This window comes from Mya arenaria, chromosome 10 (assembly GCF_026914265.1).
Source record: "Mya arenaria isolate MELC-2E11 chromosome 10, ASM2691426v1".
Lineage (NCBI taxonomy): Eukaryota > Metazoa > Mollusca > Bivalvia > Myida > Myidae > Mya > Mya arenaria.
In genome coordinates this window covers 48,827,127-48,843,528 of record NC_069131.1, presented here as the reverse complement: position 1 = coordinate 48,843,528, position 16,402 = coordinate 48,827,127, and the positions used below count along the sequence as shown (strand labels likewise).

The following is a 16,402-nucleotide window of genomic DNA, read 5'->3' as shown; positions in this document are numbered from 1 at the left end:
TCACTTTCAGATATGTTGTCATTTCGAGATTATCTGACCTTGTTAAGCTGCAGTTTTCCATAGTTATTTTATGCTGGATCGTTAAAAGTGGTGACACCTCTGATGAACAAAAAAATAAATTTTAGGTTAAATGCCACAAATATTTTACAGGTCGTATGACATCAGAGAAGGAATTCATTCCCATCAAACTACTGTTGTCAAATTCTGGCATAACTATACAGATGTTTAGGCTTTTGGTTTCCCAAAGAGGTATTTAAATCCAAGCAAATTAAATATTTAGTGATAGGGACGCTCGTTGCTGCAGACCATGTTCTTTCAGCGCTTTTCCAGCTCTCTACGACAATGTTGAAGAAGAATCGGATCTATTTAGAGGAACAATCGAATCAATTAGGCTTGTTACATTGCGCGAAAACATTGTGTTCTAAAGGTGCATTCACATATGAAGAAACGTCTTTAATATACTTGTAAGACAAACACAACAATCTTAACATGTTTCAAAAATATATTTCTATATACCAAATCAAGCACCAGTTACATGCATACAAAAGCACATATTCAAAAATGATACCCTAGTCACATAAATGTCAAATAATAATAAATGTATTCAAAACCTGCACATTTTTTAAATATTGGCAAATCACACAACAAATATGTTGCATATATAGCCAACAAGATACTGTGTACTTTCTAAATAACACAAACATGTAAATCATAGATAGTAAATCATAAGGCTTGATGAGATAGCTACGCGCCCGCTTATATATTTTTTCTTCCTCTCGTAATTTACTGTTACAATATAAAGTGTTTACAATATTAACCCATATTTATCAATTCTAATTGCTAATTGCAGAAATTAAAGAGGTCGCAACACACGTGTATGTGTAACTACACATGACTTGAACGTGGACTTGTATGTGTAGCTACACATGACTTGAACGTGGACTTGTATGTGTAACTACACACGGCGTGAACGTGGACGTGTATGTGTAACTACGCATGACGTGAACGTGGACTTGTATGTGTAACTACACATGGCGTGAACATGGACTTGTATGTGTAACTACACATGACGTGAACGTGGACTTGTATGTGTAACTACAAATGACGTGAACGTGGACTTGTATGTGTAACTACACATGACGTGAACGTGGACTTGTATGTGTAACTAAACATGACGTGAACGTGGACTTGTATGTGTAACTACAAATGACTTGAACGTGGACTTGTATGTGTAACTACAAATGACTTGAATGTGGACTTGTATGTGTAACTACAAATGACGTGAACGTGGACTTGTATGTGTAACTACACATGACGTGAATGTTGACTTGTATGAGTAGCTACACATGACGTGAACGTGGACTTGTATGTGTAACTACACATGACGTGAATGTTGACTTGTATGTGTAACTACAAATGACGTGAACGTGGACTTGTATGTGTAACTACACATGACGTGAACGTGGACTTGTATGTGTAACTACACATGACGTGAATGTTGACTTGTATGAGTAGCTACACTTACAGGTAAAAGTTAAAGGGACACTCTTATTCAAAATAAAAAACAACAACACATATATAACAAACATCAATTTTTGACTGATTAACCTTTAACTACTTACTAAATAATGAATGTATGGAAAATATTAATCAGTGATAACAAGATTGTAACCGTGTATTTAATAGCTAAAAAGGCAAAAAATATTAAATGATTGGTGAATGCTAAAATACTAGAAATATTATGATTTATGCACATTTCTTTAAAATTAAACTTGGTATCTTTCATAAGAATCAGTGTTTTCGTTATTTATTCAGCCTTTTTGGAATATTTTAACAATAGAATTAGTTGTGATAAAAAAAAATATGCCAGTAAGAGTGCATCTATAACGGTTACCGTTAAGTTTGTTCATGTAAACTCGCTGTTAGCGCATACATCACTTCCCTCGTGCTATCGTACCTGTCGTTCTAAACATCTACAAAGTACACATACATGGATGGCGTAGTGCACTAAAAGAAGCCATACATACACGTACCCGAACGAATAGTGTGTTTACAATACCTTTATAATATATACCTATATAATACAAAAACATTACATATTGTTATAATTTTATACAGTCAGAACTTGCAATGTCGAAGTAGTTCTGATCTCGATAAACACTTCTATATAACAAACATTCGATATAACCGAAATACAAATAGTGTATAACTATACATCTCACAATCGAAAAAAGTTCGACATAACCAGAACATCAAGATAACAGAGTTCGACAAAGCGAGTTTCGACTGTACTTTGATATTCTAGCACGTAGTGGTTTATCCAAAGATGTTTTAGTCCATGTTTCATTTTGTTTCTGCTGCCGAATCTGGCTCGTAATTTCACACGAGAACCAGCACATCAATAAATAATAAACGAAATAGAGTGTCTCCTGAGTGCCATTACCGTTCCAGACTATATTTTACTCACTCGGAATACCTCGGCCATTTTCCATCGAAAAGAACCTCGGATGTATACTGGTACATCGTAAGTTTATAAAAATTTAAATAATAGTATTAATTAAATAGTGCTGAAACGTGTGTTTTGTATTTACAGTTCTAAGTTATTGCAAGTGAATGTATTACTGCACAAATAATTAAGACTACCAAGTGTAAAGACATAATGGCTAACTGCTAAATTGAAATTACTACGTGGACTACTTGCAGCGTAGTTAAATGTAAATACTTCTGACATAGTAAATCGTCCATATACATACGAGGTTGTTTTCGATGGAAAATGACCGAGGAGTTTCGATTGATAATTTACGTAGACTGCACCGGTTTGAGAGTATGGACTTGTCATTATAGCTGATTTTCTTTGTTGTTTGTAAATGCGACATCCTTATAGTTGTTATGTATCCATCACCAGTCTTTTTCACATACAGAATGAACAAACTCTGAAATAAAAACCAAAATGAAATTGCGATTATTTTTACATGATACTGTGTTTCTTGAACATATTTTAAAGCTGCACTCTCACAGATTGAACGTTTTGACAACTTTTTTATTTATGGAAACCATGTGATATAAGACTGCTGACAAAAAATTGATCGCAGATTTATATCTAAATTCAAAAATTAGTAACGGTTTAAGCCATAAAACATTAATTTTTGAACGGAAATATGAAAATCTACAATCTGATTTTTTCAGCAATCATACTTCATTGGTTGGCAGATATTTACGCTATTATTTGCTCTTTCCAAGACAGAAAATATAAAAGTTGTAAAAATGGTATATTTGTGAGAGTGCAGCTTTAAAAGGCAGCTAAATTCATTTAAAACAAAACTATTTAAACATATATATGCGAAGGAAACGTACGAATATCACAAAAAAAATACATCAATTGAATACAAAATCAGCAAATTTCCACCCATTCGAAAAGTTAAGAAATGCTTGTTTTCAATTTCTGGCTTATAGTAAATACTCTATGTTTAGGTGGGTTTCGTACTAGCGCATACAGTTTAAAAAGTATATCCATTATAACACTTGATGAGTGTATTCCGTTCAAAATGTGTTTCATTTTTTATCACTTAACAGCAGAATTTGTCACGATATATAGGTACGATTGTAATCCGACTAGTGACACAATCGGCTGAGTTTCCGGAATGTTACGAGACGCGCCTCGTTGTCGGGAGAGATTGTCCGACCTCTCCGGACCATTCCCGATAAGCAGGACTCTTTTACGAACGTATACGACTGCGTTCAGACAATGATAGGACATTCCAGATAATTATCAGTGTGTGTGTGTGTGTGTGTGTGTGTGTGTGTGTGTGTGTGTATATATGTGTTTATACCACGTGATAAATTGCGTCATCAGTGTGTGTATACCACGTGATAAATTGCGTCATAAATGCTACGTCGGAAGGCAACATTTTTCTTCGAATGAAGACGTTAAACAAAGATAACTTCAGTAGTTCTTCACCATTTTAAATAAACATGGCGCAGTCTGCGCCGCATAAGGACCCCGGCATTCGGTCGTATACCAAAGTTTGATTGAGAGTTTAGTTTCTTAAAAACACTTCGACAAACCTCTTCACGATACGCCCGTCTGGCGGAGCACTGCCAAACGTGATTTTGGAAACAGGTTTGTCGAAGTGTATGATGAAAGTAATCACCTTAATAAACTCCGGAAATAAAACGAAGATGGGGCTTTTTAAACGGCATAGACTGCCTTTTGTTTTATATAAAATGGTGTAATAACAAAAAGCAAAATGTTGGCTTCCGACGTAGCATATATGACGAAGATTATCACGTGGTATACATACACTGATTAAGAATGAGGCCAAATAACAATCCGACTAGTTCACGTTTCCTGTCGAAACGCTGTCTGATCTCAAACGTCAGCCATAATCAGCTCAGCTAAACGTGACCACAGCATTACAGTACACTACCGCTTTGCAAATCACGTGACCATAGATATCTAAAGAATACTATCGGTTAAAAAATGTTAATTATCTCTACTCTTAAGAAAAATATGTATTTTAACCTCAATGCACCTTGAATAATTGAAATTTAATAAAAAAAAATATCCAAAAGAAGATAGCAGAAAAATACATTGCAAAAAAGAAGAAGAATATAGCTGAAATCCATTTAGTATACTCGTCCATGGTGGCATATATCTATTCTGCTTGTCAGGGGAAATCACTGCGTAGTGGATTGCATATTTATGGAATCGCCTTAACGTTCTTATCTTATTGTTATATCGCGATATAATGATATCTATTGTAATATAATGTATATCTATCGCGATATAATGGCTATCTATAGCGATATAATTGATATATATCGCGATATAATGGGTATCTATTGCGATATAATGAATATCTATTGCGATATAATTGATATCTGTTGCGATATAATTGATTGCGATATAATGGATATCTATTGCGATTTAATGGATATATATCGCGATATAATGAGTATTCATGCGATATAATGGATATATATCACTATATAATGGATATTTATTGTGATATAATAGATATCTATTGCGAGATAATTCATAATGCGCTTTAGTGGATCTCGTTAACGAGGTGCTTCACGTCATAAACTATTTACAAAACCAGGCACCTTCAAAGCTGATAACGCCGTCCCCATCCGTGTCTGCCTCTGCTATGAGGGCGGCCACTTCTTCTTCCGGCATGTCGACGCCAGACTCCCGGAAAACCGCTCTGATCTCCTCACCTGTTGGTCGCATTACAAATTGTCAAAAAAGGTAATCATTATTGTAAATCATCTGCAAAATTCATCTTCAGCAGCAGCAACAGCAGTAACAGCTGCATCCATCATCATCACCATTACCACCACCATCATCATCATCATCATCATCATCATCATCATCATCATCATCATCATCATCATCATCATCATCATCATCATCATCAACAACATCATCAACAACAACAACAACAACAACAACAACAACAATAACATTGGTGCATAAGTAGCACTAACAGCAGTAGCCGCAGAACCACCAACGCCATCAATAAAAACACTCCTGCCTTTCCAACTTATCTCATAACATCATAAAGCCAGCATAGATATTACCATTAGCTGGTTTTAGGAATAAAGGATAGGCGCAACTTACGCTTCATTAAGCCGCGTTACCTGTTATAAATCCATCTCCATCCTTGTCAAACAACCGGAACTGTCGCTGCAACTCCTTGTGCCGATAGTTGGCGACAACCAGCTGCCGACCCACCAACCGCTCAAATTCTCGGTACTCTATGGTCCCGCTATCTAAATTGAAGAACATTTAAGCCAAACTGATTAGTGTTATTTTGGCGGGGTAGCTGGGTTTAACCACAACTAACCAGCTCAGCTCACATTCTCAGGATTCAATTTACCTCGATTTTCTATAACTATCAGGCGATACGACTTCACATGCCCTTTATGATTTACAGATGTCATTTCTGATCGTGGATTTCCATTTAATATGGGTGGGTAGGTAGGTTTGCGGGGTGTGTGTGGGGGGGGGGGGGGCGAGGGCGTTGAACACCCATCTACTAGAATCTCATGCTAACGAGTACTCAGTGGTTTGGCTGTACGGACAGAGAACTAATATTTTGATTTGTAATCGTTTTTCACTGTTATTCATATATATATATATATATATATATATATATATATATATATATATATATATATATATATATTTTTTTTTTTTTTTTTTTTTTTTTTTTATTTAATTTATAATTTCTAGGTAGGAAAGGTAGGCATTTTTTTTCAAAGTCTGTCGTAAGTTCAGAGTGTTTTCTTGCACATGGCAGTCTTTCCTACATTACTGTCATTGCCTGACTTTGTTTTATCATATAAACAATAATTCTGATTAAAATATGCATTATCCGCCCTTCGTAACTCTCTATTCGCTACGAATATTATATTGCTCAAAAACGGAAAAAAATAGTTAGGGTCGGCGCATTTTTATAGGTAGGGTCGGGTTACCCGAAACAGACATATTTATTTAGGCCTACACAACGTGTAATCGCTGTCGACGTGCGCCCCGTGGATAACAGTGACCTCCCTTGACGAACAGAGAAGTATAGGGATATATCTTTTAATGTTAAAGGGTTTTAGGGAGGAAAGAATCGGGCTGTGTTTTTTTAAATTTGAACCATATAACAAGTTTCGTCAAGGCGTAATTAAGACACGAATCATAATCGTTCATTGTGTTACATTGTTTACGTTATCGAATGGGACTTCTTAGCGTAATAACAATTGAGTTAATCGCCGGCGACCTCATCACATGTTCGTATATCTTGAAGCCTTTTAACAAGGTCTGTCCCGAACCTTGCCGGAGATGACCGAGTTGTTACGTTTGATTACTTTGTTCCAAGTATTTGGTATGCAATAGGCAGGGGACATGACAAAGGATGAAAACGCACTGTCGTATTGTTTTGTTTTAATATTACAGACATAAATGTTTCATATCTTAAGGTTAAAAATATATTTGAAGTTTTTTTAATTTGTTTTTTTGAAATCACTTTAAGCACAGTCACGTGATTTGGTCATCACCACGTGATATACATGACGTCAGTAAAGAAACGTAACAACTATGTGGAGTTTGCCTGGATCATCGTACGCGGTTCCTCCTTAGAGAGAAGAATATATTAGAATGGAAAATCAAGATAAACCAATACTTCCGGCACTCACTGTCAGCGTCCGCCTCTTGGATCATAGCGCGCATATCTTCCTTGGAGAGAAAGATACCCAACTTCCGACAGCCAAGTTCGATGTCGCGCTCCGAGATGCGGCCGTCACCGTTGGCGTCCAGGGACCGGAAAGCCACATGTAAGGCTAGAAAGACACAACGAATATGACGTGACAGAATAACGTTTCACTTTGATTTCGCTAAATTAATTTTTTAATCCATTGCTGTATTATTCGCTTGAAATGAAATGCCAAGGTTGTCTGGTAAGCGCAGTGATCACACTCGCTTCCTACAAAGGCGACCCGGCAACGATTCCCGGCCAGGGCGGGTGTGAGATTAGTTGGTGTTCTCCATGCCGGTTTTTGGGGGGGGGGGTCTCCGCCCCCCCCCCCCGCCCCCCAATCACCACAACACAAATTCACACTCTCACCTAAAATATCGTGCCAACGTGAGTGACTCAGTAGAAATTAATATAACTTTCACCATAGTCGTTGTAAAAATATGTAATGTTTACACTTGAAGGAATAATACCAGCATTTATTATATTAGTATAAGCGTTCAAACGAACATCCCTTATTCTTTATTATATCAAAAACAACCCAAACTGTCTCTGCAGGGCGTACCCATGAATTGACGTTAGATAGGGCATTACCAAGGGGCGCAACCTTTTGACATGCGCCCCTCCTTTAGAAACAAAAAACAAATATGGCATCTCTTGTTTGTATTTTGGTTTGGGATCAATCCCTAAATTTTTAAAATAACAATTCCTAGTTCACAATTCTGCATTTTGAGCGTATTTTATTTTATTGTTTTCTCCGATATTGACATAAAAAATACACTTGGACGCTTGAATGGGGGGGGGGACGCCGGGGGCGCCGGATGCACCCGCTCTAAATCCGCTAGTGAGCTGAATGTCGTTTGCTTCCGTACTGTATACGGTTGCATAACAACGCATGTTTTTCATATTTGAAATGTCGCTACATATTTTATGACTCTTTGATTTGATAAGAACTTGTGACACACTCCGTGTATTGCAATTCATGAGCCACTATGGTACCTCACTGAGCCATTTAAACCAGGGATGTAAACGAATGGCAAAATTGATATTCGAATATTCGGTAATTCTTTCGAACGAATATTCAAATATTCGATTACCAAAAAAAAACATATTTTAAGTAAACTGTTATAGTATTCGCTAGAGTAATAACCGGGGCATTTTAGTCCTACCTTGTCGCAACTGCTACGCGCGGCGGACCCTGAATTTCACCAAATGAGCCTCTGAAATTCCTCATTTCAGACAGACAAAAAGTAATAAATTCTAAACAAAGTAAAAAAAAACACAATATTTTCAATTATATTCATGCCCCTTCATATTTGTAAACAACGTGAACTTAGATGGAACTCTGATCAAATGGCGTTAGGGTCTTTCCGTAGAAAGAGCAGCCTCGTTCTGGGATTGACCTCTACTAAATAAAACAATAGAAAAAACAACAACTCGGGAACTAGTATATTCCTTAGTTGGCAAAGGCATTTCCCGAAAATAATTGATTTTTGTGTCACTTGTCTTATAGCAAGATATTGTGGGGGTGGTGGGTGGTGTTAGTAGTTTATACTCCGGGTCCCGGCGTGAGCACATTGAAGGGTCCCAGTGTGACAGCACACCTAACCTGGGCGGTGAACCAGTACTAGGTGCCCTTCTGACAACTGCTGTACATGCCAGGGGCAGTGGTACAGTGCGAATGGTCGTAACCATTCACAACAGAAGTGACCTGTTCCGCCCGGGAATCGAACCCGGGTGGTCCGATTAACAGTCCAACGCTCTACCGACTGAGCTAACCGGGCAAGCTTTTGTAAAATCACGGGGACTTTTTATACTACCCGACGAAATGTCCCGAAATGACATATGACACGTGCGTGTTTAGTGTATTGTCATAACATTCACACCCCTGGCATAATGGGCCAATCGTTGTAAAAACAAGACAAACGAACTTTAAACACAACAATCGGGCTGCCGGCAAAGGGTTTATTATTATATTTATTCAACAGCAAAACATCGAATATTCGAATACCGATTTTGACATTCGAATACCAAACGTTTGATCGAATATTCGAATATTCGTTTGCATCCCTAATTTTAACCTTTTTGTATCCGTTCCTTGTTCTAGTGGTACACACTTGACTGCCATTCACGGGTCACTGGTTCGATTCCCCACCGCACCATTTAAGAACCAGGGTAGCTCTTACCAGGGTAGCATTATATCTGTGCACTATGCCCCAAAATCCTAATATGACTGAAAATCGCAGAAAAATACAATTCAATAACTTCAGCTGCAGTTACATGCACTTACTTGTCTTCTGTTTGTCCGTCAGTGTTACGCCCGTAGTTTGAATGACGTCATCCATCACGTGACTGTATATCTGATATACCTAAAACACAACAAAATAAGAAACGTTTCGCGCGTGTTCCTATATACACGATTCCATTTGAATATTAAAATTAATTAAGAAATTTACTTCATTGGCATAAAACCATGAACCTTTCTGGCAGTTCTTTGTTTATTTTAAGTAAAATTCGCTTTCAATGTCCGTTCTTAAGTTGTTGTTGCTGTTGTTTGTGATTAAATTTCCAAATTCCTTTATTGTTAAACATCCCATGCATTTGATCGTTTTTCGCATTGATTCCATATTTACCTCTTGTATCAGTTCAAATATTAATATTAAGTATAACGATCATTTATTGCTATTTTGCAGATGTGATTTTGACGGTACCAGGTTCTTCTGATGTCTTTTAATAAGCTCCGATATACAAAAATGAATGTCAATTAAACGAGCATTAACAAACAATATTCGCAAATGAATATTGAGATCTTTTATTTATTTATTTTTTAAAAACTTACCAAAATGAGATCGTGAGATTGTTTATTTTAATCCTTGTCTTCAACAATCAATTTTGAAGTTTTCTTTTTAATAAATTTATTTCAAAATATGTAATAGACATTTGAACAATGATATGTTATACCTTTGAGCATATTCGTGATCAAATTGTTATCAGTTTTTTATTGAACTAGACAAACTTTGGCATGAAAGGTGCTCAAGTAATTTAAACAATCATGAAAGAAGTGTTGGGTTACACCAGGCGAGTTTAACGCCGCCTTGACGTCATTATTCTCTCGTTAATATCCGGATCAGTCCGTACCGTTAGAAATAATTAGTCGAGTTATACCGACAAATCACGAATTCATTTTCGTAAGCAATCGGAACCTCTCGTGTTATCCCGAGATGATAACTGCCGAGATATTGTCATACAAAACATTGAAATAAAATAACAGCTTTTTAAATTCATTAGGTTTATCAATGTTCATCTTTGAACAATGAATTATTTAATCTGGAAATCTTTTTTTAAATCAATCACGGATTTCAAAAATATCGTGATTGGACATTCTCATATTTGGCTGGTTGAGTTGTTCATAGGCCACGAATAACATAAATAACAGGTTGAACTTGGTCCTTTGCACGTTTCTTATTAACCAACTTGATAACTGTCAGATAGCAAAGACTGTCGACAATTAAAAGATGATACGGTATGTCTCTAACGCACAAATGATCACGGTCCTTTTTGTTCGTGATCTGTTTCATTACGATCATTATTAAGATATATAAGGCGTAAACTAAACGCTGCTTATATTAAGAGTACTCAAGTGAACCCGTAAAGTCAGGGTCAGAATCTATGTTATATCCTTATATAATCTATGCTGATCTATGTCCTTACGATGGTTTAACTATTACGCATTATACAGAGGCGGCACCAGGATTTGGCTTTAGAGGGGGCGTAACTTAGGGGCGTAAACCGAAATGTATTTGGTCTTACGTGTTGACAGAGGAGTTTGAGTGTAATCCCACTAGAAAACTTCTAGACAGAAATGGTGCATTTTGGGTGTTGATTATTACTTGTTTTGCTATATTGAAATAAAAGTAAGCTTACGATAAAAATGGGGCACCGTTTGCGCCACCCCCCTGGAGCCGCTAGTGACGTACGCCCAACACGAGCTTAGGCCTGGAAATGTATGATTTTAAGTCCTAAGATTTTTATTGACACGGGGCAGTTGTCCCTATTTCTCGAAAGATTTTTAGCGTTTCAAGCTTAGGCATCTTGTTTTATCAAGACAAATTACTTACCTTATCTTGGTTTTACGACATGCAAACTAGGATATCGTGATTATCATTAAGATAATTCCCGTTTAAAAGTCTCAGAACTCTTCAAAAGGAGATTATTACACCACTTATACCCTTAACATAAATGGTGTTTGCATTTTTGTGATGACCAATGAGAATCGAGGATTTTTCAAATATTATGTTCATTAATTTGACGTAGTTCGATTCTGACGAATGCAAGAACAATTAGATTCATGGAATTATTTTAGTCAGTCATTTTTTTCACCAAGACTTACTTTTTCAACTAATGTCAATGGTAAAATGAAGCATATACTTGGTGTTTGTACTTTTGTGTGGGCCAATGACAATCGTGGATTTTTCAAATTTTTTGTTCATTTATTTCTCAGCAGGATTAAAATCACGGACATATTAATAGGTTTATAGGTCTATGTAAATGCATACGTCCCCTGCACAACAGGTTTAGGTGTAATTAAGAGTTGAGCAAAATTGACGAAAGTTACGTTATATTAGATTTTCAATAAAAAAAAAGCGTTTGCATTTACGCTTGCATGATTTATAAATTCGGAAAAAATTATAAGTGAAAAACTCCCATGTCCGGCAGAAAATTGTCCGAAAAACCTATCCAATTATGTTTGCAGATGACGTCATACCAGGTGGTAAGAACATTGTACTATACTGTATATAACGTTACTGTATGCTCTAATTTTGAAAGGGAAAACATTCCTTTTTCCTGTTTTATTTCGACGTGTAGATAGGACAAATGCAAAAAATGATGAAAATGAAATTATGCAGATCTATTAAATCATAAATCAATGATTTAAGAATGGACATAAATGGTTATTCATTCACGACTTATAGCACATTTTCCGGTGATTTTTTCTGTCATGTGATCAGATTTCATGTCACGTGGTCTAATTTCTTTTCACGTTATCTAACGTTTTGTCACGTGAGCCAAGTTATTGTCATGTGTTATCTTTCTTCACGGAGTACGTGCTTTCTAAAATCTCTTCGTCTTCGATCGGATCCGTCTGCGTGGAAACGTCAATCCCGCGTTTCATCGGAAGTGATGTCATCGAAGCTGTTAGACTGGCGGATCTGTTTTTTGACAATTCAAATGAGTTCAGGTCTGAAGAAAGTTCGTGTAGCTCTTTTGTTTTAACCTTGTCACCTTTGTGTGTGTTATGATTCTTTGATTTTGTGTGGTATGGTGGTTTAGGCTTAGCAAGCTGTGGAAATACCACTGTAGCCTTTGGCTTAATCTTTTTCTGAAGATTTTGTTGTGTTTTCATTATCACATTTGGGAGGGAGGATCTAATATCCTTACTAGTTTCTCTGTGAACTGCCCCTATGGTCATGATGTCTGTGTTCGCTCTGTATAATTTAGGTGCCGTTTCTTGAACGCTAGCTTTTTGGCCGAAGATTCCTCGCGTGTTAAAATGTCCAGGAATGTTAAGAAAATCGAAGAATTCATCGTGAAAAACTGAATTCATCTCCGATTGTGTATTTTCGCGGACGATGACTGGGTACGCGACCATGGTGGCGCTACGTGTCATTCCAGGGCCGGGGGCGGACGGACGTACGTCAGACACGCTAAGAACCGAATTGACGTCAGACATCACGTCTTTCTTAGACGTCATCATACTGCGCGTGGTAGTCACACTTCTTAAGTCCTCGGTACTTGAATAAGGATCCTTATTGACATTATGTTGAGAACTTTTCCACTTTGGCTTGTGAATTGATGTCTGTGAACTAAAAATATTTGTTTTTGATTTAGATTTTCGGAGGGTCATTCCATCGTCAAGCGTCTGACCGACCACACCCGACGGCTTACTGAGATATTTCTCAATCAGCGTATGGATGCCGGATTTCCCTTCAGAGGACTGACGTAACATCCGGATGTGCTGACGCTTGGATGAGTCGCGTGACATGGCGATGGACCGAAAGTCATCCTGGCTGGTATCCAGTTCCGGTTTGAACTTTTTGTGCATCTTCCGGTATTCGTATTGGTCCGTTTCCATAGTTACACCGGAGCTGGACTGAAGTCGAAAAGGCATTTTTTTGTCTAATTAAGAACATTAAATAGAAACTAGCAGTACAACCGAAATGTTCTAAATTACACTGTGAATTGAAGCTCTTGGAACGTTTAATCATTTAGACCACAACATTCACATACATGTATATTTTTCTTTACCAATCGAAAACGATTTTCTCAAAATTTTGTTTAACAAAAAAAATCAACTTACATCAAAGCACATTTTTTCACAATATTGTTTGCCAGTTTTTGATGTCAACGAGCATAGTTGGGTCAAACATACATACCCCTCAAATATGTAGCCATAATATGATCTTATGACCGTAAATCATTTCATTATCTTGGGATTTTTTATCATATCTTTGTTGTTTGTTTCCCTTAATTTTAAGCTGCACTCTCACAGATATACCATTTTTACAACTGTTTTACTTTTTATCTTGGAAAGAGCAAATTTTTGCGAAATGATCTGCAAATCAATGATATAAGATTGCTGACAAAAAATCAGATCGTAAAATCTTATATTTCCCTTCGAAAATTAATGTGCATGAAACATCAATTATCGAACTTACACATAAAAATCTGCGATCTATTCTTTTGTCAGCAGTATAATATGACTGGTTAACATGCATTGTCGCATTAATTTGCTCGTCTAAGACAAAAATAAAAAAGCTGTCTAAACGTTCATTCTGTGAGAGTGCAGCTTTAAAGGTTGAAAATGAAATGTTTTTGGCTTCAAACAATACCAGTGATGCTAAAACTGATTGTAGCTAAAGATGTTCCTAAAAAATATTTTGGGCAAGAGAAAAAACCTTACCTATTTGTTTTGACCATAATACCGAAAACAAACGTAGTATTGCTTTATGTATTTTCAATGTTGAAGATATGTTTTATATTCGTTTATTAACACACATGTTGTTTATTACTTCATAGTTTCTAATGAATTTACTCGAATATTTTAATCATGCCGTTTTAAACTTTAGTTTTCGGTTTCTTTGCAAACCAGGATTTGCGCTTTTCTAGATTTTGAACTTTTGAAAATTCAACTCACCATTTTATATATATCCAAAATTGCTGATTCTTCCACAAATGCATATGATCATGACACACATTTTCACCTCCGTTTATTTTCTTTATTACTGAAAGTTATCACTTTAAGCCAATAACATGTTTTATAAGTTTGTGATCAAATATTCTTTTATCAAATAATAAAGTACAAAAATGGATTTGCTTTACAGATTAAGATATTTAATTTCAGTAAATCCGGATTATAACAGGCTTGTTTTTACTCACATAAACCTCAGGGCACATTTATTTACGTTATGGTTTTCGTGACTGAATAGACTAACCAAACAACAGTTACTACAACAACAACAACAACGAAGACGACGACGAAGACAACATCAACAACAACAACAACAACAACCACCACCACCCCCACAACAACCACCAACAACAACGACAGCAAAAACAAAAACAACAACAATATATAAGTTAACTTTATTTAAGCTCGATTCTGATGAAAGCTGTTAGCTTATACAGTCACTATCGAGTCCGTTCTCTTTGATAGAAACCAGTTCTGGTGTGTATAACGAGAAACCATAGAAAATATATCCCTAGTAGGGATCGAACCCACAACCGCTTGGATGAGAGGCTGTCATCTATACCATTAGATAACTCTTGACCCCCTCGGAGCACTCGCCGAATGGACAAGGCCCAAGTGCGTGTATAAAAAAGCTCACACACCACCAGTCTTCTGTACATGTACCACCCCGATAGCTCAGTGGTAGAGCGTTCGCTTCGAGTGCGGAATAGTCGAAAGGACGTGGGTTCAAACACAGGCAGCGTCAAACGGGAAAATAGTGTAATCGGTACTAGTTCAGTCCAGTAAAGTTGTATCTCGTAAATCGATGCTTTACACCGAGCTCGCTAAAGAACCAAAAGGTATCTTTGCAAAGAGCTAGCAGGGTATCGCACCCGGATCTCTTGGACCTGTTTCTTCAAATCTTCCAATGTCTGGATTTGACTGCAAATTGCTGTCACTTATAATGGCATTTAAAACACTATTTAAGTCGTAATGGCTTCACGTGTGGTCAGCCATAATGCAGCGGGCAGACCATAACAAATCATGAACTTGCCAGTACACCGGAACAATATGCCAAAACTCATCAACTTTTTTTTTCACGATCGAAAAGGGGCATAAATAAAAAAAATGTCAGAGTTATGGGCCTAGCAAACCACGTGCTTATCGTCTCTGGGAACGTCAAATGCACCGTGTTTCACGTGAATATATTGCTAGTTTACTAGTTATTGCCAATGTTAAAGTTTGTTCATGCCGACGGCAGAGCAATCTTAAAATGTTTACATCATATTCCCAATATCGCTTCGAGTTGTAAAATGAAGTGAACGTCGCGACATGGTTGTTTTGAAAATGTTGACAAGGACATCAAGGATAGATACCTTGATGTTTTATCACGAGCAATTAAAACACTGGACGCTGCTTCCATGTAGAGTCGAACCCCGTTGGCTCGAACTCCCCAGGGACCAGCGAATATAATAAACCTCGGGAAGTTCGAGCCATGTGGGAATGCTTTCCTTCAGTCAAAAGAAATCGCTCCAATACATCCAGTTCGAGCAAACGAGGAAATCGAGCCAAGCGAGTTCGAGCCAATGGGGTTCGACTAAATACACAAACTAAGAACAATTGCGTTTTTATGAAAACCATCAAACAAACTATAGTGTTGCCTTTTTCGTTTGGATTAAAAGATTAAAGAATTAATTGAACTGACCTTTCTGCCGAAATGTTAATTTAAAGTATCACACACTGGCCGAATTATTTAAAATGCATTAAATTCCCATCTGCAGCTGAAAACAAGTCGCAATGTTAAATATGCCTATTCAGTTGGTAGCCTGATTGTACTTTATCCTAAAAGCGCCAGCCTGACATTTCATCTAATAAAAGTACATTAGAATTACTAATGCTACAAGTTAGCAAAATAATGACAATGCATGTA

The 16,402-nt window shown here is 36.9% G+C and overlaps 1 protein-coding gene across 3 annotated transcripts; it reads right to left on the bottom strand.

Moving 5' to 3' along the window:
• Positions 1-501: 501 nt before the first annotated feature.
• Positions 502-10,220, bottom strand: LOC128206376 (calmodulin-beta-like). 3 transcript variants are annotated; one of them, XM_052908772.1, is made up of 6 exons: positions 10,084-10,220; positions 9,535-9,613; positions 7,189-7,332; positions 5,644-5,775; positions 5,107-5,220; positions 502-2,933 (listed from the first exon to the last, which is right to left on the bottom strand). In XM_052908772.1, exons 2-6 carry the CDS (start codon positions 9,587-9,589, stop codon positions 2,899-2,901), a joined length of 480 nt encoding a protein of 159 aa, XP_052764732.1. In that variant the 5' UTR covers positions 9,590-9,613; positions 10,084-10,220; the 3' UTR covers positions 502-2,898. The 3 variants fall into 3 exon arrangements, with proteins under 3 accessions (XP_052764732.1, XP_052764733.1, XP_052764734.1); XM_052908773.1 differs by lacking the exon at positions 10,084-10,220 and adding an exon at positions 9,878-10,007; XM_052908774.1 differs by lacking the exon at positions 10,084-10,220 and adding an exon at positions 9,956-9,991.
• Between the last annotated feature and the right edge of the window lie 6,182 nt (positions 10,221-16,402).

Coding starts and splice junctions, on each gene's coding strand:
- LOC128206376 (XM_052908772.1), bottom strand. CDS start 9,589: ATGGATGACGTCATTCAAACTACGGGCGTAACACTGACGGACAAACAG. Junction 7,333..9,534: donor GACGGACAAACAGAAGACAA/GTAAGTGCATGT, acceptor GTGTCTTTCTAG/CCTTACATGTGGCTTTCCGG. Junction 5,221..5,643: donor TGGAGATGGATTTATAACAG/GTAACGCGGCTT, acceptor TGCGACCAACAG/GTGAGGAGATCAGAGCGGTT.